Source organism: Ovis aries, chromosome 6, assembly GCF_016772045.2.
Source record: "Ovis aries strain OAR_USU_Benz2616 breed Rambouillet chromosome 6, ARS-UI_Ramb_v3.0, whole genome shotgun sequence".
Lineage (NCBI taxonomy): Eukaryota > Metazoa > Chordata > Mammalia > Artiodactyla > Bovidae > Ovis > Ovis aries.
The window spans coordinates 98,573,150-98,599,139 of record NC_056059.1 but is presented as its reverse complement, the minus strand read 5'-3'; the positions used below and the strand labels follow the sequence as shown (position 1 = coordinate 98,599,139).

Genomic DNA, 25,990 nt, shown 5'->3' with positions numbered 1-25,990 from the left:
TTGGCAGAAGAATTAAAATTTGGAATGGGGTTGATAATTACATTGAAAAGCGTAGAGGGAAAGAATCACCTGGGACATGGAACCACTGAGCCTGTTGCTTTGCTCTCCTTGTCCTGCTGTATGACCCGGGCTGATGACTTGCACTTCTCAGGAGGTTAGTTCAGCATCTGCAAATCAGAGTGATCATGAAACCACAGTAATAAAACCTTCTAAAGAGGAATATTCTAATCCTCCAAACCCTAGGACTGTTACTTGAATAAGTGAATTACAAGTTCTAATATGAGCTTAAAACCTTCACATAGAATATCTTAAATCACAGATCTGACCAAATCATTCTCCCTTCTTAAAATATTTCAGAGGTTCCTCATGACTTCCGTGACCCCCTCTGAACACTCATACTTCCAAATCATCCAGTCCCCACCCTGCCTTGGATCCAGCTTCATCCCCATTCTTCCCCATCCCTGGTTCCAGCCACGTTATGTGTAACCAGCCATTTGCTAAGACAAACCAAGTTATCTAAAGAGGCTCTTTCCCCTTTCCTCAATCTATAAAATTCCTAATCATCATTACATATTCAGATCAAGCAATAGCATCTTCCCAGAGCACTGAAGGCCCCATTTCTGTGAGTGACACCTTGGCATCTTGAGTAGGTTCCTGTTGGAGAACTTTTCACATTATTTGACCTCACTCCTGGACTTCAGACAGAGGCATCATGGGTAGTGAGGATAACCTCTGGAACAGGGCCGGGTTTCAGTGAGTCATTCAATACATGGAAGAAGGCAGTACCGGGGGAGGTTGGGGGAAGCCGATGTGATGCTGAACAGAAGCAGTGAGGATGGCCTTGGCAGCAGACTAAGGCCCCAGGGTTTGGAACCCTGACAAAGGCCCCAGGGTTTGGAACTCCCATCCATGAGCACACCCTAACTCTCAACCACGGTGGAGGGCAGAATGGAGTAATTTGTACCTCTGATGTCATGCATCCAGGTCTCTGCGGCACATTTTGCTTCACGTGCCTTGCGTGTCAAGTTGCATCTGATATGAATGAATGCTGTCTGTGCGGAACAAGTGTTGCAATGAGGACCCTCTACAGGACTCGATATGGCATTCCGGTGAATCTTTTACAATATTGTATCATTCGAATATGCACCCACATTCAAAATAATTGTGATAAACATGGAGGCCATTTGATGGTATCTGTCAACTGAATGGGGGCTTCCCAGGTAGCGCTAGTAGTAAAGAAAGAGGCAGATGAAGGAGACGTAAGAGATGTGGGTTCGATCCCTGGGTGGGAAAGATCCCCTGGAGGAGAACACAGCCACCCACTCCAGTACTCTTGCCTGGAGAATCCCATGGACATAGGAGCCTGGCAGGCTACAGCCCACAGGGTCACAAAGAGTAGGACACAGCTGAAGCGACTTAGCAGGCCCACAGGCATCAACTAAATTTGGTTGGTAGGAGTCTCCTGGCATGTTCATTCTATTGTTGTAGCAATAGATCCTCTGGTTATGTGATCTCCTTCTACATTTCTGTGAAAACCGTAGAAAACAAACGACTCTCATATTTGCAATGTATGTCATACAATGAAAGAGGATTGTTCAGGGCCATGCATGTATTATGCCCCAAGTACATTACATGTTACATCACAAAACCTTGCACCATCTCTGTAAAGTAAGTAGGTCCATCACACTCCACAGATGAGAAACGTTTTAAAAGGTAGAATAACTCAGGCAAAGATATGCACTAGTCATAAAGGAGTCATTACTCAACTTTTCATCCCTGCACATTCCATTACACCATGCTAAGTCACGTCAGTCGCGTCGGACTCTCTGTGGCCCTGTGCACTGTAGCCCTCAAGGGCTCTGTCCATGGGACCCTGTCCATGGGATTCTCCAGGCAAGAATACTGGAGTGGGTTGCCATGCCCTCCTCCAGGGGATCTTCCTGACCCAAGGATCGAACCAGCGTCTTATGTTTCCTGCATTGGCGGGCAGGTTCTTTAGCACTAATGCCACCTGGGATGACCTCTTCATTACACCATAAGCTTCACTTACGTAACAGAAGATTTTAGTGCTCTCCAGAAACAGAAGCAAAAGGAGATAGAGATGATGTGAATACAGATATATAAAGAGAGCAAGAAATTTTAAGGAATTGCCTCATCACATTGTAGGGACTGGTAAGTCCAAAAAGCAAGATAAGCTGACAGGCTGGGAAGAGCTGCGGAGTCCAAAGGCAGGCTGCCGGCAGCATTCCTTCTTGCTCAGGGGAGATCGCTCTTTCTCTATTAAGGCCTTCAACAATTAGGTGAGGCCCCCCCACGTTCTGGATGGTTACTCTAAGTTTACTGATTTAAGTCTTAATTTCATCTGAAATATTACCCTCATAGAAACATCCAGAATAACATTTGACTGAATATGTGGGTACTATGGCCTAGCCACGTTGACACATAAAATTAACCATCACAGAAGAAATAAATAGAATATTTAAGGAACTAATTTTACTCCGTTGAAACTATTTTATTTTTTTTTTGCTTAAAATGTTTGTTAGATTTTTAATCATAAAAATACTACATGTATAGGTAATGTTATGACAAATTCAAACACAGAGATATAAAAAATGAAAATTTAATTGCTTTATGCCCAATTCCACTACTCAGTGATAAATTTTATTAATATCGATGATTTGCTGTGCACCCTCCCATAAGGCTTTACCTCTTAGTGGTAAAGAATCTGCCTGCCAGTGCAGGAGACACAAGAGACACCAGTTTGATCCCTGGATTGGGAATATTCCCTGGAGTACGAAATGGAAACCCACTCTAGTAACCTTGCCTGGGAAATTCCATGAGCAGGGGAGCCTGATGGGCTATAGTCCATGGGGTCACAAAGAGTAAGACACAACAGAGCACTCAGTCTTTGGGCTTTTGGTTTCCTCTAAGGCATATAACGGGGAGCAGGCAATGGCACCCCACTCCAGTACTCTTGCCTGAAAAATCCCATGGGCGGAGGAGCCTGGTGGGCTGCAGTCCCTGGGGTCGCTAAGAGTCGGACACGACTGAGCGACTTCACTTTCCCTTTTCACTTTCATGCATTGGAGAAGGAAATGGCAACCCACTCCAGTGTTCTTGCCTGGAGAATCCCAGGGACGGGGGAGCCTGATGGGCTACCATCTATGGGGTCGCACAGAGTCAGACATAAGCGACTTAGCAGCAGCAGCAAGGCATATAAACAGATAGATAGATAGACAGACTAGATGAAGCTACAGCTATAGCTGTAGAGCTAGACATATGTGATTTGGGATTTACAGGGCTCTTTTATTCTGTTTCTATGTTTTAATGGGTTCATACTATACTGTAACCTGTTTTTTTTCCACTTAATATATAGTAGACCCCCTTTATGTCCGTAATATAGATTCTTCTTCATGTCTGCATAGTATTCCATCATATAGATTATTTACTTAATCACTTTCTTATTAATGAAAGCTTAAACAACGTTGCGGTTGTACATATATGATTTTGTACACACGCTGGTATTTTTGTAGAATCAGTTCAGTCACTCAGTTGTGTCCGACTCTTTGCAACCCCATGAATTGCAGCACACCAGGCCTCCCTGTCTATCACCAACTCCCGGAGTTCACTCAGACACTGATCTCCAGTAGCGTGTTGGGCACCTACTGACCTGGGGAGTTCCTCTTTCAGTGTCCTATCATTTTGCCTTTTCATACTGTTCATGGGGTTCTCAAGGCAAGAATACTGAAGTGGTTTGCCATTCCCTTCTCCAGTGGACCACATTCTGTCAGCCCTCTCCACCATGACCTGTCCGTCTTGGGTGGCCCCACGGGCATGGCTTAGTTTCATTGTTTTTGTAGGGTAGTGTACTGTTAATAGATTTGATTGATAGATCACAGGATATGCACATTCAAAATCTGAAAGGTACTATCTACTCACATAACTTTTGTAATCTTTCCTTCTTTTCCCCTTCTTCCCAAAGTAACCACAAATACGCTTTCTGTCACGGTAGATTAGTTTTCATTTTCTGCCATTTTATATAACAGAACTACATAGTGTGTGGGCTTCCCTGGTAGCTCAGCTGATAAAGAATCCGCCTACAGTGCAGGAGATCCCAGTTCAATTCCTGGGTCAGGAAGATCAGCTGAAGAAGGCATAAGCTACCCAGTCCAGTATTTTGGGGCTTTTCTGGTGGCTCAGCTGGTAAAGAATCTGCCTGCAATGCAGAAGACTTGGATTCAATCCCTGGGTTGGGAAGGTCCCCTGGAGAAGGAAACAGCTACCCGCTCCAGTATACAGTCCATGGGGTTGTAAAGAGCTGGACAGGACTGAACGACTTTCACTTTTCACCACACACTGTGTACTATTTTATGCAGCTTCTTTCACTCAGTATGATTTTTTGAGGATTCATCAAGTTGTTGTGTACACCTAAAATGTGTTAAGAAGGCAGATCTCATGTTAAGTATTTTTAACCCCCCAAAAAATTAGAAAAAAAAGAAAATATTTGAATGGCAAATAAGTACATAAAAAGATGTTCAACATCATCAGTCACTAGAGAAATGCAAATGAAAACCATAGCGAGGTACTGCCAGACACCTACTGGGACAGCTAAAATAAACAGATGAACTCACACCAAGTGTTAGCTTATATGGAGGAACTGAAACCCTCATGCACTGATGGTTGGAGTGTAAAATATAGTTTCTTAAAAAGTTAAACATAGACCTGCTTTTTGGCCCAGCCATTCTGCTCCTAGATATCTACCCTGCAAAAATATATATCTGTATCAAGACTTGTACGCAAATGTTTAGCGTAGTTTTGCTTGCAATAGCCAAAAACTAAAAATAACAACCCAAATGCCCCCCAGCAGGTGAATGAATAAACAAATTGTGGTCTATCCATGTAATAGGATACTACTCAACAAAAAAAAGGAATGAACTATTGATACAATTTGGATGAATCTCAAGATAAATATAATATTAAGTTGCGGGTAAAAATTTCAGGATCATCACTAAAAGGATAAAAATTAGTTGTGGAACATCTGAAAGTACTAGACGAGGACTTCGCTGATGGTCCAGTGGTTAAGACTTCACTTTTCAACGTAGGGTGGGGCATTCAATCTCTGCTCAAGGAGCCAAGATCCCACCTGTCTCAAGGCCAAAGAAACAAACATGAAACGGAAGCAATAACGTAACAAATTCAATAAAGGCTTTAAAAACAGTCCCCATCAAAAAGAAAAAAAAACTACTAAAGGGAACAAAGGGCTTCCCTAGTGGCTCAGAAGGTAAAGAAACTGCCTGCAATGGGGCAGACCTGGGTTCAATCCCTGGGCTGGGAAGATCCCCTGGAGGAGGGCATGGCAACCCACTCCAGTATTCTTGCCTCCACGGGGTCGCAAAGAGTCCAACACGACTGAGTGACTAAGCATAGCACAGCAAAGGGAACAAAAGGAACCAGGAAAGGTCTATTCAGCCAAAAAAAAAAAAAAAAAAGTAGGAAAAATTAACATTTGATGAATAGGAAACATAAAACAATTTGCCTATCTCATCGGTGGGAATGATTTAGATGTCTCTGCTGTGCTAAAATGTCTTTACCTCTTATTATTTCTCTTAGCGCTTTTGTGGTGAGTCCTTGGGAGCCTGCCCTGTTATGCAGTGGGTAAATAGCTCCCCACTTATCTCACCCCTCTTCTTCCCTGGGGCCCCGAAACCCACATGAGGGCTGTCTGTTAAACAGCTCTGCACTGCGTCCCAGGCAAGGCCACAGCTGGCCAGCCACTGAAGCTGGCTTCAGTTAACCTCCCATCTTTCATTCCCCAGCCTGTTCCTTCCTCCTATCTGATCGCACAGGTTTTGGTTTGGGGTTTATCTAATGCAGTGCCCCTGACTAAGTTTCATGCTTCTGAGTTCTGTTTTACTTTCTCCATCAACATAATCCCATCTGCTTCATTTTTTTTTTTAATTTCTGAAGATCTCTGGCTTACTAAGTTCCCCTAGCCCTATTTTCTAGTGCAGCTTGAATGTTATTTAACAAAGCTCTGCAAGCACATAATTGTTAAAATTATCTAATTTACAAGGTTTGTTGAGAAAAATAATAGTCCCCAAACTTCTATTCCCTATTTCCTCTTTCCCAGAGCTGTTTACCTCCATCTCTAAATTGTAGACTGATATTGCTACCTTTTGACTGTTCAGTTGGGGGCGTTGTCTATGGGCCTCCCATTGTGGAAGATGAGAATTTAGTTCTGTTTTCTCCCCCTTCTGCACCACGGACATGCACCCTACCCCCATCCCACTGCCTCCAATATGTGAAGTGAAAGCTGCTCAGTCTTGTCCAACTCTTTGCAACCCCATGGACTATACAGCCTACAGAATTCTCCAGGCCAGAATATTGGAGTGGGTAGCATTTCCTTTCTCCAAGGGATCTTCCCAATCCAGGGATCAAACCCAGGTCTCCCACATTATAGGTGGATTCTTTACCAGCTGAGCCACAAGGGAAGCCCCCTTCCAATATGATTATATATAATTTTGGCTAAGTCCATATTTAGCATTTACATTATGACACCTATATTTGCTCTTCAGAGCTGAGTTGAATTGTGTAATGAACAATGATTGTCTTTTCTGCTAAACTTAGTTTTTCCTACTATTAATAACTTTTGACTTTTTCATTAGGAGTTTCCCATTTACTTAGAAGTAATCCAATCCCAAACTCTTTCCAGTTTTCTAAATCTCTTCCCTAAACATCAGACAGACATTATATCATCTTCATCTTCTTGATGAAATCACTCCAAGACCCTGCCATCTCCATCGTCATGACCTGGGGATTCCTTTAACCAATCCTGCATGTTAGGCTCTGGTTTCTTATACCCCACATCCTCTTCTTTCTTAGTCTGCTTCTTCATTCTGGTGGGGGCACCCTCTAGGAGCTTCCTGATACAGGGAAGGGTATAGGAGAAAAGAATTTTGAGATTTTACTTCCTGAAACCGTTTATTTTACCTTCCTTTGATAGTTTGTTGGATATTTTCTTTTTTTTTTTTTCAATCTTTTACCTCTCTTTAATCTTTTACCTCTTTTGCCTCATGGACTCTTTTTCCTTTTTAAATTTTATGTATTTAATTTCGGGGGCGCTGTGTTGGGTCTCTGTTCCTGCGAAGGCTTTTCTCCGGTTGCGGTACATGGGGGCTCTGCAGGGTGCGGGCTTCTCATTGCAGTAGCTTCTCTTGCTGCAGGGAACGGGCTCTAGGGAGCATGGACTTCAGCAGCTGTGGCACGTGGACTCAGTAATTGTGGCTCCTGGGGTCTGGAGTGTGGGCTCAATAGTTGTACGGGGCTTAGTTGCTCCATAGCATGTGGGATCTTCCCAGACCAGGGATCCAACCTGGGTCTTCTGCACTGGCAGGCAGGTTCTTTACCACTGAGCCACAGGGAAGCCCCTGGTTGGATATCTTCTATTTTATATATTATAAAGTACAGGAAAACATTTGATGTGATAAAAAGAGACAGGAGTTATATGGAGACATCAACTAACATTTTCCTGAATGTATCCATCCAAACTTCAAATTCAAAGGCTCAGCGCCTTCTGCTTCTCTTCAAAATGTCTTGAAAACCCACAAGTCTTTATTTCCACATAGGTGGGTTTTTACATTCTGTTTCTTTACCATTTTCCAACAGGGATCCATTTGTGACGACTACATGGTGACCCTTTTCTGTCCTCTGTGCTCTCTTTGCCAAATCAAGAGAGACATCAACAGAAGGAGAGCCAATCGCACTTTCTAAAAAAAGAATCAATGGTAAGTCCCAGAATCTGTGAATGTTTAGGAATGTAATAAAGGGCTTTGTAAATGAAGCATTATTTTGAACAATAATTCAATAATAGCAATTCTTTAAGTCTTTCAAATGTTATCTTAATATAAAGATAGATTTTGATTTCTTCTTATGAAGAAGATAGCCGTACTGGCTTGTTAAAGCTACTGTGACAAAATCGCCTGAACAGGTTAAACATCAGGAACTTATGTCTCACAGTTCTAGAGAGAGAATATGTTTTGGTCTTTCTTCTTATTAGGACAGTAATCCCATCAAAGGGACCTCATCTAAACCTTGGGGACTTCATGATCTCATCTAAACCTTATTACCTCCCAAAGGCTGCATATCCTAATACCATCCCAGTTTGGGAAGTGAGACACAAACATTCAGCTCATAACTCTGTATTTTGAAACTGTATTTTTATAAATAAAGGGATGACTTTTCTAGACTTCTCAGAATTCTGGTGGTCTAATGAAAACATCACTTGCAAAATCATATATATATATAATTATATATATATATAATACAAGAGTGTGGTGAGATACGAAAGTAGTGGAAAACATGCTCCCTCCTAATACAAACCAGCTGACAAAAGAAAATGGTAAATAATTATAAAGTAGTACAGCAAATGAAAATTATGTTCTGTAATATTTGGATTGATTGTGGCATAAAGCATATCAATACTTGAGGTGAGGTTAAACAGAAAAGTCCTATTGGAGATGGTGGAATTTGAAAGAGGTGAAATACTATATAGAATATTTGGAAATGTTATGTAGAATGGCATCATCTCAAATTCAATCAAGTCATTTTTCAACTCACTCTTTCAAGATTCTCAGAATTAGCTATTGAGGATGTAGTAAAGTAGAAATCAACCTGATTTGGACAATCTTCTATAGAACATATCTTGAGTATGGGAAGAAAACATTAATTTTCCCATTCTTTGCAAAAATTCCACTTCTTTTCTCAAGTGAATGAGAACTCTGCATAGGTTAACAAACATAACTCTTGGAAGGTACTTTTTTAAATAGTCACGCATTTAGCAAATAATGTCTCAAGTACCTAGTACCGTGCAGGACACTGTTAGGGGATTTGGGGGAACAAAAGGATATAAGTTGTCCTCTTGTCCTTTGAGACTTTATACTCCAAAGAACAGCATTGATAAAATGCAAACTTTGACCAGTGCCTTTAGTCAAAGTGCTATTTTATGCTCAGAGGAAGAAAAGGTGATATTCTGTGAGATGTACAAGTGAAAGTTTCTTGAAAGAAGTGGTTTTTGATTCTGAAGAGGAAGTGAGCATCAGGGTCTCAAGAGGAAATAGGTGGCACTCAAGCTGTGGGAATAGAAGGATTTAACGAAACCACCTGCAGGGTGGGCGGGAGGCACAGGGACTTGCGGGGTGGGTGGGAGGAGACAGAAGATGGGAACCACAACCACCCCTGGGCCTCTGGAGGAGGGGAGGGAGCAGTGACTAGAACCCCGAAGGAGAAAGCTGTATGATGGCTGCCCCGAGAGGACCTGAGCAGCCGGGGCAACCCTACAGGAAGAGTCACCGGGGAAGGCGCCCTGACCACATTCTGACATCCTTCTGGGCTTCCCATTGGCTGAACCCACCAGGAAGGCAGAGACAAGGGTGGTATTGCTGGGGTACACAGGTCAGCCTCCCAGAGCACGAGGCAGGGTGGACAAGGGTAGAAATAGATCAGATGGGACCAACAGAAGATTTCTGACTCAGGATGGGATTTTAATGAATAGAAAAGGGTGTTGCCTCTCAAGAGCAACATGAGTGAAACCTGAGTGCTGTGCTGTGATAAGGCGCTTCAGTCATGCCTGATTCTTTGTGACCCTATAGACCATAGCCCACCAGGCTCCTCTGTCCATGGGATTCCCCTGGCAAGAATATTGAAGTGGGTAGCCATGCTCTCCTCCAGGGTATCTTCCCAACCCAGGGATTGAACCTTCGTCTCCTACGGCTACTGCACTGCAGATGGATGCTTTCTGGTTGAGCCACCAGGGAAGCCCAATGATACTGCAGAGGCAAAAAGAGGAAAAACATATTTATGAGTTTAGGTTCCTCTTGGCAGGAACATAAAAGGGGGAAAATAATGAGAAATGAAATATTTTACTGCAGTGTCATGAATATTAGGCTAATGATCTGGGCTTTTATTTGGTAAGCACTGGGGAGTTATTTGGGGGCTTCCCAGGTGACCCTAGTGATAAAGAATCTTCCCACCAACGCAGGAGACATAAGAGACATGGGTCCAGTCCCTGAGTCGGGAAGATCCCCTGGAGAAGGGCACGGCAACCTACTCCAGTATTCTTGCCTGGGGAATCCCAAGGACAGAGGAGTCTGTTGGGCTACTACGGTCCATAGGGTTGTAAAGATTTGGACATGACTAAAGCAACTTAGCATGCAGGCAGGGGAATTATTTTAGGTTGTAAGTAAAGGAGTAACATAGGTAGAGTTATGTTTGAGAAAAATTAACCTGGTAATGTTATGTACACAGACTGGACAGGGTAAGATCAGAAGCAAAGAGGTGGCATTTCAACACTGCTTAAATAAACACATGAGACAATTTGGATAAAATATTAAGAGCTACCCACACATACATAAATCCTGGCATCTGAGCTTTTTTTTTTTTTGACTTCAAGGAAATTATTTCTCTGAATTTTTAAGCTGGTATGCTGTAGAAATATCTTGGTGGTCCTGACTCTTGCTCATCAGCTTGGACCCTATGTTATTCATTGACAATAAAACTTTAGATCTCCAAATATCTGTAATGGGAGAATCAAAAGATAAAGATCAATGAATAATGTGATTTATGTTGAAAACAGACTGAGGCAGAGAGGTACAAGAACCAACTAAAAAGGGAGAATATACAAATTTCCCAGAAGCACAGAATTTTAAATAATTAATGAAGGTATGCCTCCCCATAAGGAAAGAAAGCATTATTTCCCACCTCTTAAGTATGGGTTTGCATAGTGACTTTCAAAGTGTACAGTATGAAAGGGGGAGGGGTGGGGAGGCGAGAATAACCTTGGAAGACTAACCAGGTGGAAAAGCCTGACAAAATTACTTTAGCCAGTTATCATCATCGGTGGTGTCCTGTTGATAGCACATACCCCTGAAATGATGTGATGAAACTGGTGCTTCACCTCTGTGGTCTTCCTCTCAACACCCCACAACTCCATTCTAACCACCAGAAAAACATTAGACGAAAAACTGAGGCCCATTCTGCAAAATACAAAAATTAAGGCAGATTCTCCTCAAAACTGTCAAGGTCATCAGAAACAAGAAATGTCCAGTCACGGTTTAGAGGAGCCTGCTGCTGCTGCTGCTGCTGCTAAGTCGCTTCAGTCGTGTCCGACTCTGTGCGACCCCATAGACAGCAGCCCACCAGGCTCCCCCGTCCCTGGGATTCTCCAGGCAAGAACACTCGAGTGGGTTGCCATTTCCTTTTCCAACGCATGAAAGTGAAACGGGAAAGTGAAGTCGCTCAGCCGTGTCCGACCCTCAGCGACCCCATGGACTGCAGCCCACCAGGCTCCTCCATCTATGGGATTTTCCAGGCAAGAGTAACTCATTATGTTTCCTTAGGCACGACTGAGTGACTTCACTGAGTGGGGTGCCATCTCCTTCTCCAATGCATGAAAGTGAAAAGTGAAAGTGAAGTTGCTCAGTTGTGCCTAAGGAAACATAATGAGTAAAGGTAATATGCTCTCTGAATGGAATCTTGGAACAGCAAAGGGACATTATGTAAAAACTGAGCAATCTGAATAAAGAACAGGCTTTGATTAAATAATCTATCAACACTGGTTCATTAGCTGTGACACACCTACCATAGTAAGATGCTAGCCAGTCAGGAAACTGGTACAGGTATATGGAAACTCTCTTGCAACTTTTTTATAAATCTAAAATGATTCTAAAATTAAATCTTTGTTAAAAATTAAAAAGTAGATTGAGAAAATTTAACCATATTTTTTGTTTGTCCCTCGTAGGTGAAGAGCTCCCTTTCCCCTTTTTTTCTGTGGTCTCTCTCCTGACCCGGTGAAGAGCTCTTCCTGAAGCAACTAAAATCAACACCTCTTCAGCTTTTCCACTTTCTGCAAGTGAAATAAAATTGATATTTTAAATCACAATCAGTGGGGTTTAAAAAAAAACTGAACTTTTATTTCAAAGGAGTGTTATCCCTTAGTTTTGCTAAATGGTCCAGCGTAGTTTCTCCTTGCTATTAAGTTTTCCACCTTATAAATTCTGTATTACATTTTAAAACATAATCAAATAAAAGATTTTACTAGCATGACTCTTTACAGTTCTTTGCTGTCAATAAAATGTCTTTATGTCATTAGTCAATTCCAAGGGTCAATATCATAATTTTGTTCTCGTAGTTTGTTTTCCTAACAGGAGATTTTGGCCCACAGCAATTCCGCTCTCTTTCATCTAAGAAGTTTAAGAGAGAGAGAAAAAGACTATGGACAACTCTTCTAAGAAAGTGGTCCCCAACCTTTTTGAACCAGGGACCGGTTCCATGGAAGACAATTTTGCCATGAAGGAGGGCTGGGGGCAGGGGTGGGGTGGGGTGGGGTGGGTGGAGGAGAGAGAGGGAAGGATGATTCAAGCACATTACATTAATTGTGCACTTTATTTCTATTATTATTACATCAGCTCCACCTCAGATCATCAGGCATTACATTCCAGAGGTTGGGGACTCCTGTTCTAAGACACTCACAGTACATTTAACCAACGCTTTCCCTCCTTTTCATGCTACCTACAAGCAGTATTAATGCTGACAAAGCAATAATGCACTAAGCTCTGCTTCCCAACTGCATACCTGATGGTTTCATTGTTGTGTTATTAATTTTCTCTTTTGCAAATGAGGTATCAAAGCAGGTAATAAAAATTCAATTGTCAAATTCAGTATGATTCAATTTTGGTTAAAAACTGATAGATCAATGTGTGAAGTCATCATTTCTTTTTTTCACATTTCTCATCCTGTTTATCCTCTGCAACATTTTGCCCTGCTGAAAATCTCACTTCCTAATTTCCTTTCTTTCTCCCCCTACACTTCTGAGTCCATTTCATTTGTTGGGGTGGAGGGTGGGGGAAGGCAACCTTCAGACTAGTAGAAATAGCTACTGTAAGTAGAAATATCTATTAGCAGAAACATCTACTGTAAATAAATATTTCACTATAAGTATATTGTGAAATTTCAGTGAGAAAAAATGTAAAACCACCTGGAACTTAATAGGCACTCAAACTTGAGTCCTTTGCCCCCTTTTTTCACTTGCCTTATAGGTGTAGGTGTTTTGCAAGGTTCTTTCCTGGGTCCATTCCTTTCACACCTCCTAGTCTTCTTGGAATCATCTACTCTCATAGCTTCAGATGCCTCCTATACACCAAGGAGGACTGTATTTCTAGTTCTTCTCATACTATTGATCAGAATGTCTCTTCCACTGCTTACAAAACAAGTGCTTCTTGGTCCCCTACCCATTCTCTACCCAACAGGTCAAACGACTTCACTACCCAGGTTTTCAAGGTAAGAAATCTAGATATCAGTGAAACCTAGATTGTCTCATCACACCCTTCTCCCTTCTCACATCTACTCAGACACCAACTTCAGTCACTTAAACTCCACTTGATAACCCTAGTGGACGATCTTGTTTGTTCCTGTATCTGCAGTGCCTAGAAAAATGCCTGACACCTAGTAGATACATATGCAAATCGCTTGGGCCACCTGATACCAAGAACTGACTCACTGGAAAAGACCCTGATGCTGGGAAAGATTGAGGGCGGAAGGAGAAGGGACAACAGAGGATGAGATGGTTGGATGGCATCACTGACTCAATGGACATGAGTTTGAGCAGCCTCCAGGAGTTGGTGATGGACAGGGAAGCCTGGCATGCTGCAGTCCATGGAGTCACAGAGTCGGACATGACTGAGCAACTGAACTGAAGAGATCGTTTATTGAATGAATTAATCTGTCCTCTCCTCTTTGTCAGAGAAGGCAATGGCTCCCCACTCCAGTACTCTTGCCTGGAAAATCCCATGGATGGAGGGGCCTGGTGAGCTGCAGCTTATGGGGTCGCTAAGAGTTGGGCACAACTGAGCAACTTCACTTTCACCTTTCACTTTCATGCATTGGAGAAGGAAATGGCAACCCACTCCAGTGTTCTTGCCTGGAGAATCCCAGGGATGGGGGAGCCTGGTGGGCTACCGTCTATGGGGTCGCACAGAGTTGGACACAACTGAAGTGACTTAGCAGCAGTAGCAGCAGCTCCTGTTTGTCTCCACTGCCAAGAATGTAGTCCAAGCCCGTATTACATCTTTTGAGAATCATGTTTACAGCTCCTGAATTAGTTTCTTGGCCTCTAGTAACTCCAGCTCCCATTGCTTTCTCCCCAGTCCATCCTGTACACTGCTTGCCATGAAAAAATTGTAAACATCCTAAAAATCTTAAAAAACTTTCCCTGATCCTTCATGACGTAGCCTCAATCTACCTCTTTAGCCTATTCCACCACCATCATCATGTTTTCCCTCTCCAAATTTCCTGTTTTCCCTACTTCGAACACGCATACTTATTTCAAATTTCCAATTCCAAATGCTCGATGTTTAAAATATATCAATTGACTTTTTAAAATATATCTATCTGGTTGTGCTGGGTCTTGGTTGCAGCGCTTGGGATCTTCACTGCGGCACACAGGACCTATCGTTGCACTGTGGAGGCTTCTCCAGTTGTAGCACCGGGCTCAGTAGTTGCAGCATGTAGGCTCAGTTGCCCTATGACACACGGGTTCTTAGTTCCTGGACCAGGAATCAAACCTGCAACCCCGCATTGGAAGGCAGATTTGTAACCACTGGACCACCAGGAAAGTCCTGAAAGCAACTGACTTTTGTATATTAACCTCATATCCTGCAACTTTGCTATAACTGCTTATTAGTTGCAAGAATTTTTTCTTCTGGTTCCTTGAGATTTTCTACAGAGATAATCATGTCAACTGTGAACAGAGATAGTTTTATTTCTTCCTTCCCAGTTCAGTTCAGTAGCTCAGTCATGTCCACTCTTTGTGACCCCATAGACTGCAGCATACCAAGCTTCCTTGTCCATCACCAACTCCCAGAACTTGCTCAAACTCATGTCCATTGAGTTGGTGATGCCATCCAACCATCTCATCCTGTGTCGTCCCCTTCTCCTCCTGCCTTCAATCTTTCCCATCATCAGGGTCTTTTCCAAGGAGTCACTTCTATGCATCAGGTGGTCAAAGTATTGGAGTTTCAGCTTCAGCATCAGTCCTTCCAATGAATATTCAGGACTGATTTCCTTTAGGATTGACTGGTTTGATCTCCTTGCAGTCCAAAAGACTCTCAAGAGTTTTTTCCAACACCACAGTTCAAAAGCATTAATTCTTCAGAACTTTCTTTATGGTCCAAATCTCACATCCATACATGACTACTGGAAAAACCATAGCTTTGACTATACGGACCTTTGTCAGCAAAGTAACATCTCCATTTTTTAATATGCTGTCTGGGTTGGTCATAGCTTTTCTTGCAAGGAGCAAATGTCTTTAATTTCATGGCTGCAGTCACTATCTGCGGCCAATCTGTATTTAAAGGCTAACTTTCTTTTCTGGTCTTACGGCATCACCCAGGACTCATAATACAATGTCCAATAAGAGTGGTGAGGGAATTCCCTGGTAGTCCAGTAGTTAGGACTCTGTGCTTTCGGTGCCAAGGGTGCAGGTTCAATTACTGGTGGGGGATTCCACAAGCCCCTGGGCATGGCCAAAAGAATTGGAGTGGTGAGAGTGGACAGCTTTGCCTTATTCCTGATTTTAGGGAAAAGAATGTAGCAATCTAGTTTCTCACCATTATAATCTTAGCTATAGGGTTTATGTACATCAGTTCAGTTCAGTCGCTCAGTCATGTCCGACTCTGCAACCCCATGAATCGCAGCACGCCAGGCCTCCCTGTCCATCACCAACTACCAGAGTTCACTCAGACTCACGTCCATCGAGTCAGTGATGCCATCCAGCCATCTCATCCTCTGCCATCCCCTTCTCCTCCTGCCCCCAATCCCTCCCAGCATCAGAGTCTTTTCCAATGAGTCAACTCTTTGCATGAGGTGGCCAAAGTACCGTACTGGAGTTTCAGCTTTAGCATCATTCCTTTTGTAAATATTCTTTATTAAATTGAGGAAATTCCTCTGTATTCCTAGCTTGTTGAAATTTATCATGAATAGGTGTTGGGTTTTATAAAAATGCTTTTTCTGTACTTACTGGTATGATCAAAGAACTTTTCTTCTATAGCTTATGGATGTGATGAAGTACATTAATTGATTTTTTAATGTTGAACAATTTATACACCTGGAATAAATCCCACTTGGCCATGGCATATAATTCTTTTTATGTATTGCTGGATTTGACTCACTAATATTTTGTTAAGAATTTTTGCATCTATGTTCATGATAGATACAGAACTGCACTTTTCCTTTCTTATAATATCTTTATCTGGCTTTGGTGGAAGGATGATGCTTGCCTTAAAAAAAAAAATAAATGAAGAAGTGTTCTCATGCTTCTATTTTCTGAGATTGTAGAGAATTGGTATGATTTCTTCCTTAAATGTTTGATAAAATTCACTAGTGAACTCATCTAGGCCCAGTGCTTTCTGTTATGGAAGGTTATTAATTATTGATTTAAAAAATTTAATAGTTATAGGCCTATTCAGATTATTTCTTGTGAGAATTGGTAGATATCGCTCATAGAATTGGTCCATATCATCTAAGTTATCAAATTTATCAGCATAGAGCTATTTATAATCATCCTTAATTATTCCTCTAATCTTCATAGGATCCGTAGTGATGACCCTTTTATTTCTGATATTAGTAACTTTTGTCTTCTCTTTTTATCTTAGTCTGGCTAGAGTCAATCATTTTATTCATTTTTTCAAAGAAACAGGCTTTGATTTCATTGATTTTCTATTAACGTCCTGTTTCCAAGTTTCACTATTTACACTCTACTCTGATTTTTCTTATTTCATCCTTTCTGCTTACTTTGGATTTAATTTTCTTTTTTTCTAGTTTCCTCTTGTGGAAGCTTATTTAGATCTTTCTTCTTTCCTAATACATGCACTGCATCCCACAAATTTTGATAAGTTGTATTTTCATTTCGTTCAAAATATTTTCAAATTCTTGAGATTTCTTCTTTAATCTGCATGTTATTTAGAAGTATGTTGTTTAATCTCCAAGTTTTAGGGAAATTTCCAGCTATGTTTATTTTCAGTTTCGTTTCATTGTGGTCAGAGAGCATACATTTTATGATTTCTATTTTTTTTAACTTGTTAAGGTGTGTTTTATGACCCAGGATATGGTCTACTCTGGTGAATGTTCTATGTGAGCTTGAGTGTACTATCGTTGTATGTAGTTTAGAAATATCAGATTAGATCCAGTTGATTGATGGTGCTGTTGAGTTCAAACACGTACTTAGTAACTTTCTGCCTGCTCAATCTGCCCACGGCTGACAGAATGGTGGTGAAGTTTTCAAGTACAGTGGATTCATCTCTCTCTCCTTGCAGTTTCATCAGTTTTTGCCTCACATTTTTTGTTGTTGATTAAAAATATTGTGATTCCATTTTCCCCATCCTTTCTTAGTGTATCAATTATATATATTTCTAAAATTTTATAGTTCTGAAATTTCAATCTCTCTGATTACACTACCCATCTGTCCTTGACACCTTCAGTTTCAGTTCAGTCGCTCAGTTGTGTCCGACTCTTTGCGACCCCATGAAATCACAGCACGCCAGCCTCCCTGTCCATCACCAACTCCCAGAGTTCACTCAGACTCACGTCCATTGAGTCAGTGATGCCATCCAGCTATCTCATCCTGTTGTCCTCTTTTCCTCCTGCCCCCAATCCCTCCCAGCATCAGTCTTTTCCAATAAGTCAACTCTTGACATGTTGTCTAAAAAAAAAATTGTTGTTTAGTTGCTAAGTCATGTCATAAGTAGGCTAACAGGGACTGCAAATATCCAGCTGGCTTTTCCCCAGGTCAGATAAGGCCTTGGTAGAGTAATTTCCTTCAGAGGGCAGGCCTTTGTCATGGAAAATGATCTGGAAGTATTTCAAAATAGTCGCTTTCTCCTCCCCTGAAACACAAGGGGATCCCTCATCTTAATCATGAGAACTTCCTGGAGTACCAGGGGGTTTTAACTGTCCTGCCAATCCAAACTTATTGCTATTATTTCAACCCCATGGGCTGCAGCCCACCAGACTCCTCTGTCCATGGGATTTCCCAGGCAAGAATACTGGAGTGGGCTGCCATTTCCCTCTTCAGGGGATCTTCCCAAAGCAGGGATCTAACGCACATCTCCCGCATTGCAGGCATTCTTTACCACTGAGCCTCCACAGAAGCCCTAGTCCATAGTTAGCCTCCAGTAATTTCTCAAAGTTACCATTTCACTATTCACCAGTTACTGGCTCAAGCTGGTCTGCTCCTGGTAAGCTGACCTTTACTGTGACTCTGTTTATTTTTCCAGTTTTGGGAGTGGTGGTGTGCCCTGTGACCTCAATTCTCTGGTGGACCTAAGAAAAGGAATTGATTTTTTTCCACCTGTTAAGCCTTCTCTTGCTGTGAGGATGGAGTGACTACTTGAGCTCCTTACATGTTTGAGTTGAAACTGGTAGTTGCCTACAGACTCTTTTTTAAAAGTCCTTCCCCATGTTCTCTATGAAGGGAGGCTGGAATGATTCTGAGGAGTCTTTGCTGATCCTTCTCTGCTAAATAAAAAATTCCCCACTGTGTGCTCTCAGACTTGGTACAAGTATTTCAAGTGCTGACTCTTGGCTCTGTGACTGTGAATACCTAGGGAAGAGGCTTTTTGGCTTATCTTTTCATTTCTTGCCTACGGGACAAATAATTGTCTGCAGAAGCAAAAGGGAAAAGGAACAAAAGAATATTCACTAATTAAAAACAAAAGTACTACTTTTATTTGGCTCACTTCTCCATTTATTAGAATAACCACCTGTGGAGAGGCACAAAGCACTTATTTTTACATGACTACAAAGTTATCACAAATCCCAAACTCCTTAGCCACAGATATGTCACTTACTCTGTTTAAAGAAAAAGCTTTCAAAACATCTGAGTTAGCTTGATACACAGAGACCCTGAATAAATGGGAACTACATATTTTTTAAATGCTTGTACTTCCTGCTCTAATAATGTCTTCTTTAAATAAAATCCAGCATAAAAGGGATTGAACGATGCAAGGTCATGATGCAAATGTTTCTGAGAGATAGTGAAATGAATCTGTACAACATGGGAAAGGTGTAGTGTGCACAGACGGCCTGCAGGAGTCACTGAGCCATCTGGGCCTCCATGGCTTGAGCTGTCCATTCTGGTGCTGTCTGGCTAATCTTCTCCAGCAGGTTATTCACTTGGAAACACAGTGACTGGATCTGTTTGTCCCATGTTGGCAGGGCTTCTCGTGCTAGAGAAAAAAGGAATAATGTACAAAGCTGAAGTTACTCCTTTGCGACCATAGTGAATGTGAATTAGAAGACAAAATACAGAAACGCTGATTTTTAAAAGTTTAATACGAAACTCTTGGCTGATAAAATTAAGCTAATTAAGCAACAGTTAAGAAAAGTACTCCAGTCACTGGCACAGAATATAAAACAAAACAAAAATATACAAAATAAAACCAATCAAACCACCTCATCCACAACAGTAAGATGACTTCACTGAAGTTAAAGCACTGAAGTGCTTTTCTCACTCAGTTTATACCTTAAGATCCCCTGGAGGAGGGACAGGCTACCCACTCCAGGATTCTTGGGCTTCCCTGGTGGCTCAGTTGGTAAAAAATCTGCCGGCAACGCAGGAGACCTGGGTTTGATCCTTGGATTGGGAAGATCCCCTGGAGAAGGGAAAGGCTACCCACTCCAGTATTCTGGCCTAGAGAATTCCATGGAGTGTATAGTCTGTGGGGTCACAAAGAGTTCGACAGGACTGAGCGACTTTCACTTTCTTTCACTTTATACCTTCATAAGACACTGCCACCTACTGGGGAAAGTAAGCCTATTTACCTACTCCACGCTGTCTCTACTGGACTCTAAAGAATATTTTAATATTTAAACTCCAAACAAAAAACCTCATGATCTAGCAGGCTTTTCTCTGCACAGCAATCTGCAGTTAGAAATGAAAAACTAGGGAGGGAGCAGCTCCATCCAAAACAGCATCAACATTTACAAATTTGGGCACAGAATTAATGACGGGAAAAAAAACTATAAAATCTGACTAAAGGACATAAAATAACTTGAGCAGATACAAACCACATTTCCAGCTGGAAAGATGTAGTATCTTAGAAATATCAGTCCTTTTCTATTAATACATAAATTTAAAGAAATTTCCAAGACAATCCCCCCTTTCTCTGTTTTGCTTCCTGAACAAGATAAAATTACTGAAGTTAATATGGAAAAACTGATGTTTGAGAATAGCCAAGATAATTTTGAAAATTAAAAACAGGGGAAGGATTATAGTACATCTACACAACTAAGTATTACTCAGCCTTAGAAAGGAATGAAGTACTGACTACATGTTATAACATGAGTGAAACTTGAAAACACTACATTACGTGAAAGAAGCTGAAAGGTCACATATTGCATGGTTTCATTCATATCAAATATCCACAACAGGTAAATCCATAGAAACAACAGAAATTAGCTGCCAGGGCCTGGAGAGAGAGAGGTATGAGGAGTAAGTGCTTAAGGGGCATGGGGCTTCTTTTTGAGAAGATAAAACTATTCTGGAACCAGGCAGAGATGGTGGCTGTACAACACTGGAAACATACTAAATGATACGGAATGATTAATCTCACAGATGTGAATCTCGACTCAATTAAAAAATAGTAGTGGAGGGACAGGGTCTGCTCTATCAAGAGCAAACTCTCTTATAAATTATGCAATATTGTTACAGATCCATGGAACAGAAAGAGATCCAAACTAATTTGTGAAACGTGTGTGCGTGCTAAGCCGCTTCAGTTGTGTCTGACTCTTTGCAGCTCTACGGACTGCAGCCCGCCAGGCTCCTCTGCCCATGGGATTCTCCGGGCAAGAATACTGGAGTAGGTTGCCTTGCCCTACTCCACGGGATCTTCCTGACCCAGGGATCAAGCCCACGTCTCTTACATTTCCTGCACTGGCAGTCGGGTTCTTTACAACTAGCACCACGTGAAACCTAATACACTTCAAAGATCAGAAAGGATGCTTTATTTAATAAATGATACTCACATAATTGGCAATCTATCTTTAAAAAAAAACAGCTAGACTATGATTTAAAATTATACACAAAAATGAACTACAGACTGAATTTGTAAATATAAAACAATAAATAAAATATTAAAGAAACTTTAAATATTAATTTAACCCCAAAATGAAGGAGACTTTCTTACTCAATACAGAAAACACAAAAGTCATAAAATTAAAAATGGACAGATTTGGCTGCAAAAAAACTTTTAAATGTGTCTGGGGTTAGGGTTTATGGTACACATTGCCTAACAGAAACTCAACTGATAGAATGAGAAAAGTATCTGTAACATTGATATAGGAAAGGTATGGAGAAGAAAGGAAGGAAATATGTAAGAAAAAATAACAATTCACAGATGAGAAAATGCTAATGACCAACACATGGAAAGATTTAAACTTCACCAGTGCCAAGGAAATGTACAGTAAGACAATAATGCAGTATTTCCCCCCAACAACAGGCAAAAGATGAAAAACAAAGAATATCCAATTGTTAAAGCTTCATTTCTCATGTTGGTGGAAGCGTAAATGGCTATAGCTTTCTGAGTAGCTATTAATCAAAATACATATATCCTCTGAAACATCAAAGTATGCAACTTCTGAGACTTCATTCTAGAGAACTAAGTGTCCCAGGACTTAAAGATTTGCACAAGGAAACCACCTGAATGTCTAGCAACAGGTGAACAGTTGAACTCCATGAAATAACCACACAACTATTAAAACAAATAAATTAGATTTTATATCTAGTGACTTGAAAATATGTTCATGGTACATTAACTTAAAAAAAAAAAAAAAACACTTTGTAGAATACTATGTACTTTAAGGCAGGACGCCATTTTTTAAAGTCCCTACCTTTTTTTACTTCTCTATATAAGCATGCAGAAAGACAGACAAGATTTCAGACTGATATTAGTTGTGCCAGACAGGTGGGGTTAGAGGAATGCAAGAGACAGTGAAAAGATATTAGAGACTCTTCCTTTAGTTACTGGTGTAATATTTACTTCTTAATAAGAGCAGATTTACCATTGTAATTTTTTTAATCTAAGAAAATTAGAAAGGAAAATATTCCATATTCTATCAAGTTGGCAGACATTAATTTAAATTGTTCTTTTACTTGGTGACCCCTCTGCTATACTATTCATCATATACTGTATTTGTTAATTCAATAATTATTTATTTCCCACTTACAATAGGCAGGGCATTGGAAAAGATGTTGGACATATGGAGAACAAGAAACACTTAATATTGATCACTAGGAAGCTGAGCTTGGTAACAGAAACAGGCATTTAGACAAAGAGCTACAGAAATGGAAATAATTATGATTAATGCTAGCAAGAAATTCAGGGTGACAAGAACATATAACTTAGAGCTACTCCTAAACTGAGGAGTCAGGAAAATCATTATTGATTAACGCTGTTGAAACTAAGACATGGGGACCAATAGAAGATGACTGGAGAGGCTAGCTGTGGAGGGATGGCTATTCTGGAATGTCTGATATGGGAAGGAACTTACAGTGATGGAGAAAACAAAAAGACCTGTGGGCTGGACTGGAAAGAGAAATTCATAAAGGGTCATGCACGATCTTTTGGAGACTTTGCAGAATTTTACTCTACAAGCAATGGGGAAACCATTCAACCAGCATGTAATGGAATAGACACTGAATCATTTGGTTTTTATTTCTTTTTTCTGCCTGTTTGCATTTTTCAAAGATCATGATCACTCTGGCTATAGCAGGGCAATGGGACTAGAAAGAAGCAATTGCAGACATGAAGAAAAACTTAAGAGGCTATTTCTTAAGCCCAAAAGAGGGTACAGGAACTTAGAATAGAGTGGTCACAGGAACAAATGAAGAAAAGTATGTGGATTCTAGATACACATAAGACAGAAAGTTGAAAGGATTCTGAGCAGCAAAGAAAAGAAGGGGTCAATGATAAGGGTGCTGGAGAAGGTGAACACTCTAGTTCTGGATAGCTGGTTGGTTGTTCTGAGAGGCAGGCAGGGAGGGGAAATGGTCAATGTGGTTTTGGATATGTTCCTTCTGAGATGCCCACAAAGCAGTCAGGTGGGAAACACCTATTTGTCAATTAGAGCCGCTGAGTCTGGGATTCAGAAGGGAGACTTACACTAGAAATCTAAGTATTATCTGCATAGAGATGGATCAATAGGAGTAGATGAGAGGGTACCAGGTTACTAGGGTAACTCAGCAGAGCAAGAAGAAAAGGCCAAGGAGTAAGTCCTAAGCAGCCCCAATATTCAAATGTAAAGCACTACAGAGTCTACAGAGATGGCTGGAAAGAACACCTGGAGAAAAAGGCGGAGAAGCAGGAGAACATGGTGAAGGAGATGGACAGAAGTCAAGGGGGTGGGGGGCAATCAAAAAGGAGTAAGTGGTCAACCCTATGCGATATGATGCAAAGCCAAGATGAAGCCTGAAAGATAAAAGGATTTTTACTAAAACAGAAGAGACCCGAGTATGTTTAAATATTGATAGAAAAAAGCCAACAAAGGAGGGGGGAAAAGGATGAAAATGGACAAAATAATTGCTAAGCTCAAGTTCTTTAAAAAGATTTCTGTTGGGGGTAGGGAGTGGCAGAGTTCGGAGAAGGAATCCCAAGTGGAAGAACTAGAAAGAGAGATGGAAACCATCTCCAGCATAACATGAAAGAAGAAAAAGACAAAATTCAATCTATATTTAACATTTAGGAGTTTATAAATCTGATAAAGAAGTTAAGGTAATTTCATATGAACAGCTTTTTTTTCCTTCTTTCTATGAACAGGAAATGCAGTTTTCTCCTGGGTGAAGGAGGACAAAAGTCGGAGATTTAGGAAACTGAGATCAGAACCAGTCACAGCAGAGTAAGGAAAAAGAGTGGGCTAGAGAAATGTATGAAGAATCCCAGGCAGTGTGGAGAACCGAGGACCCTGGATTTGCAGCGCTATCAATCAATCTGGGACTCTTGACTCTTGTCCAGCAACCCTAGTTTAGCTACTCAAGGACAGGCCTGGAAAAGCCGAAGGATGGGGTCATTCAAGGTGAAGACCTGCTGGAGAGCAGGAACAAAGTTAGTAGGCAAGTGGTCTGGGGCCTCTGCAAAAGAGTAACTGAAATGATGAACCATGAACTCTAAGCTGGATAGGAAGAACAGCAAAACTTTAAAAAGGGAGACGTCCCTGGAGGTCCTGTGGTTAAGACTCTGTACTCCCAATGCAGGGGATCCGGGTTCAATCCCTGGTCAGGGAACTAGATCCCACATGCCGTAACTAAAGAGTTCCTATGCTGCAACTTAGGAAAAAAAAAAGATCCTGCATGCCACAACGAGGCACAGCCAAATACAAACAACTTTTTAAAATAATAAGATAAAGTAAAAGACTTTTAAAGGGCTAGGATGACAGGAGGAAAGTGAAAGTCACAGACGGAAGGCTCCAGAACGGTCAAGGAAGAGGTGAAGCAGACGTACCCGAGAGAGACCACTAGAAAGGCTGGGGAAAGGCCATGGCCAGAGTCGGGTATTTCAAGTCACAACTGTCCAAGCAGAATGGTTCTGGTACAGTAAGGTCCAGGGCACAAGTGAGGCGGCAAGAGGGGCTGAGGAGGCATTAAGACAAACGAGATCTACTTATCCGTCTGCCTCCATCAGTTTAGTGAGCTGTTGAATAGGAAATGCAACTGTCCTTTCTACACACCCATTACATGGTACAGTCAATAAATGTTTGGTGAGTAAATGAATGAATACAGCAATCCCAGTTTCAATTTTTCCTCCTTGCGTTCGGACTGCAAGGAGACCGAACTAGTCAATCCTAAAGAAAAGCTCCAATACTTTAACCACCTGATGCATAGAAGTGACTCCCTAGAAAAGACCCTGATGCTGGGAAAGACTGAAGGCAGGAGAAGGGGATGATAGCGAATGAGATGGTTGGATGGCATCACTAACTCAATGGACATGAGTTTGAACAAGCTCCTGCTCATGGTGAAGGATGGGAAGCCTGGCATGCTGCAGTCCATGGGGTCACAAAGAGTCGGACCCGACTGAGTGACTGAACAACAACAACAACAATTTCTCTAGGAAATAAGTTCATTCCAGTAGTAAGATTCTGCGTCAAAGGAAAATGCTTGGCAATTGCTCACTCAGCATGTTTTAATCACAAATACACAATACTGTCATTTCATCATGCTATAACCAAGCAAAACTTCTTACTTTCAAAATGAACTATCCCATCAATCTGATCAATAAATCCATTCATACGTCCTTCTGTGATCATTTGTGATGCTATCTTTTCTGCCTGTTTAAAAAAAAAACAAAACTCTTAGACATTTTAATTATCACATCGAGTTATTCACACATGCTCATCAACAGAACTGAAAGCTTTTGGGTTAGCTGACCATCACTAAGCCTTATGCATGTGTTCATCTGCCGTTTGTTACAAGAGCAAATCTTGTAAGTCTGCCTATTTAATTCCCCAATTCTTTCTGGGTACAATCCATTCTTTTACGCTAACTGGGATCTGTTTCTCTTGTAAGATTTTGAACAAGTACCTAGCCCTCTTAGCAATTTTTCCTCTCTGCTCAAAATCAAACTCACAATTTTTCTTCTCTCTGGGATCCACACCTCAAAAAAATCCCTAGCTTTTCTTATTCCATTTCAGTTCAGTTTTCACATTATCACCCCCAAAACTATTTAAGACAGTAGTTTTTTTGAAGGAAAAACTGAAAGGAAGAAGAGTGTTCAAATTTAACAGGGAAATGAAAGGACTTAAAAGACAATTAAAGGGGAGCAGAAAGTCCTCTGATTCCTAAAGACATACTTCATGTTTACTGTCTATTAAGGAAACTGGATTGTAAGTCATAGTAATTCTGATCATGTTCATAATCAACCCTAATTCACTCCCGAACAGACTGTGACTAGCA

General features: G+C 41.1%; 2 protein-coding genes across 3 annotated transcripts in view; one reads left to right on the top strand and one right to left on the bottom strand.

Annotated features, from left to right (window-relative positions):
* Positions 1–12,096, top strand: part of PLAC8 (placenta associated 8) — a 33,620-nt gene extending 21,524 nt beyond the window's left edge. The window contains exons 3-5 of the mRNA XM_004009959.4: positions 985–1,109; positions 7,666–7,784; positions 11,795–12,096. Of these exons, the coding sequence (XP_004010008.1) occupies positions 985–1,109; positions 7,666–7,770 (230 nt within the window). The 3' untranslated portion in view covers positions 7,771–7,784; positions 11,795–12,096. The remainder of the gene's footprint in view (positions 1–984; positions 1,110–7,665; positions 7,785–11,794) is intronic.
* A 6,655-nt stretch (positions 12,097–18,751) lies between these two features.
* Positions 18,752–25,990, bottom strand: part of COPS4 (COP9 signalosome subunit 4) — a 38,416-nt gene continuing 31,177 nt past the window's right edge. The window contains exons 9-10 of one of the 2 annotated variants that reach the window (XM_004009957.5): positions 25,281–25,365; positions 18,752–19,274 (exon numbers count right to left, since the gene is read on the bottom strand). In XM_004009957.5, the coding sequence (XP_004010006.1) occupies positions 19,141–19,274; positions 25,281–25,365 (219 nt within the window). In that variant the 3' untranslated portion in view covers positions 18,752–19,140. The remainder of the gene's footprint in view (positions 19,275–25,280; positions 25,366–25,990) is intronic. The other variant, XM_004009958.5, reaches the window with a different exon arrangement.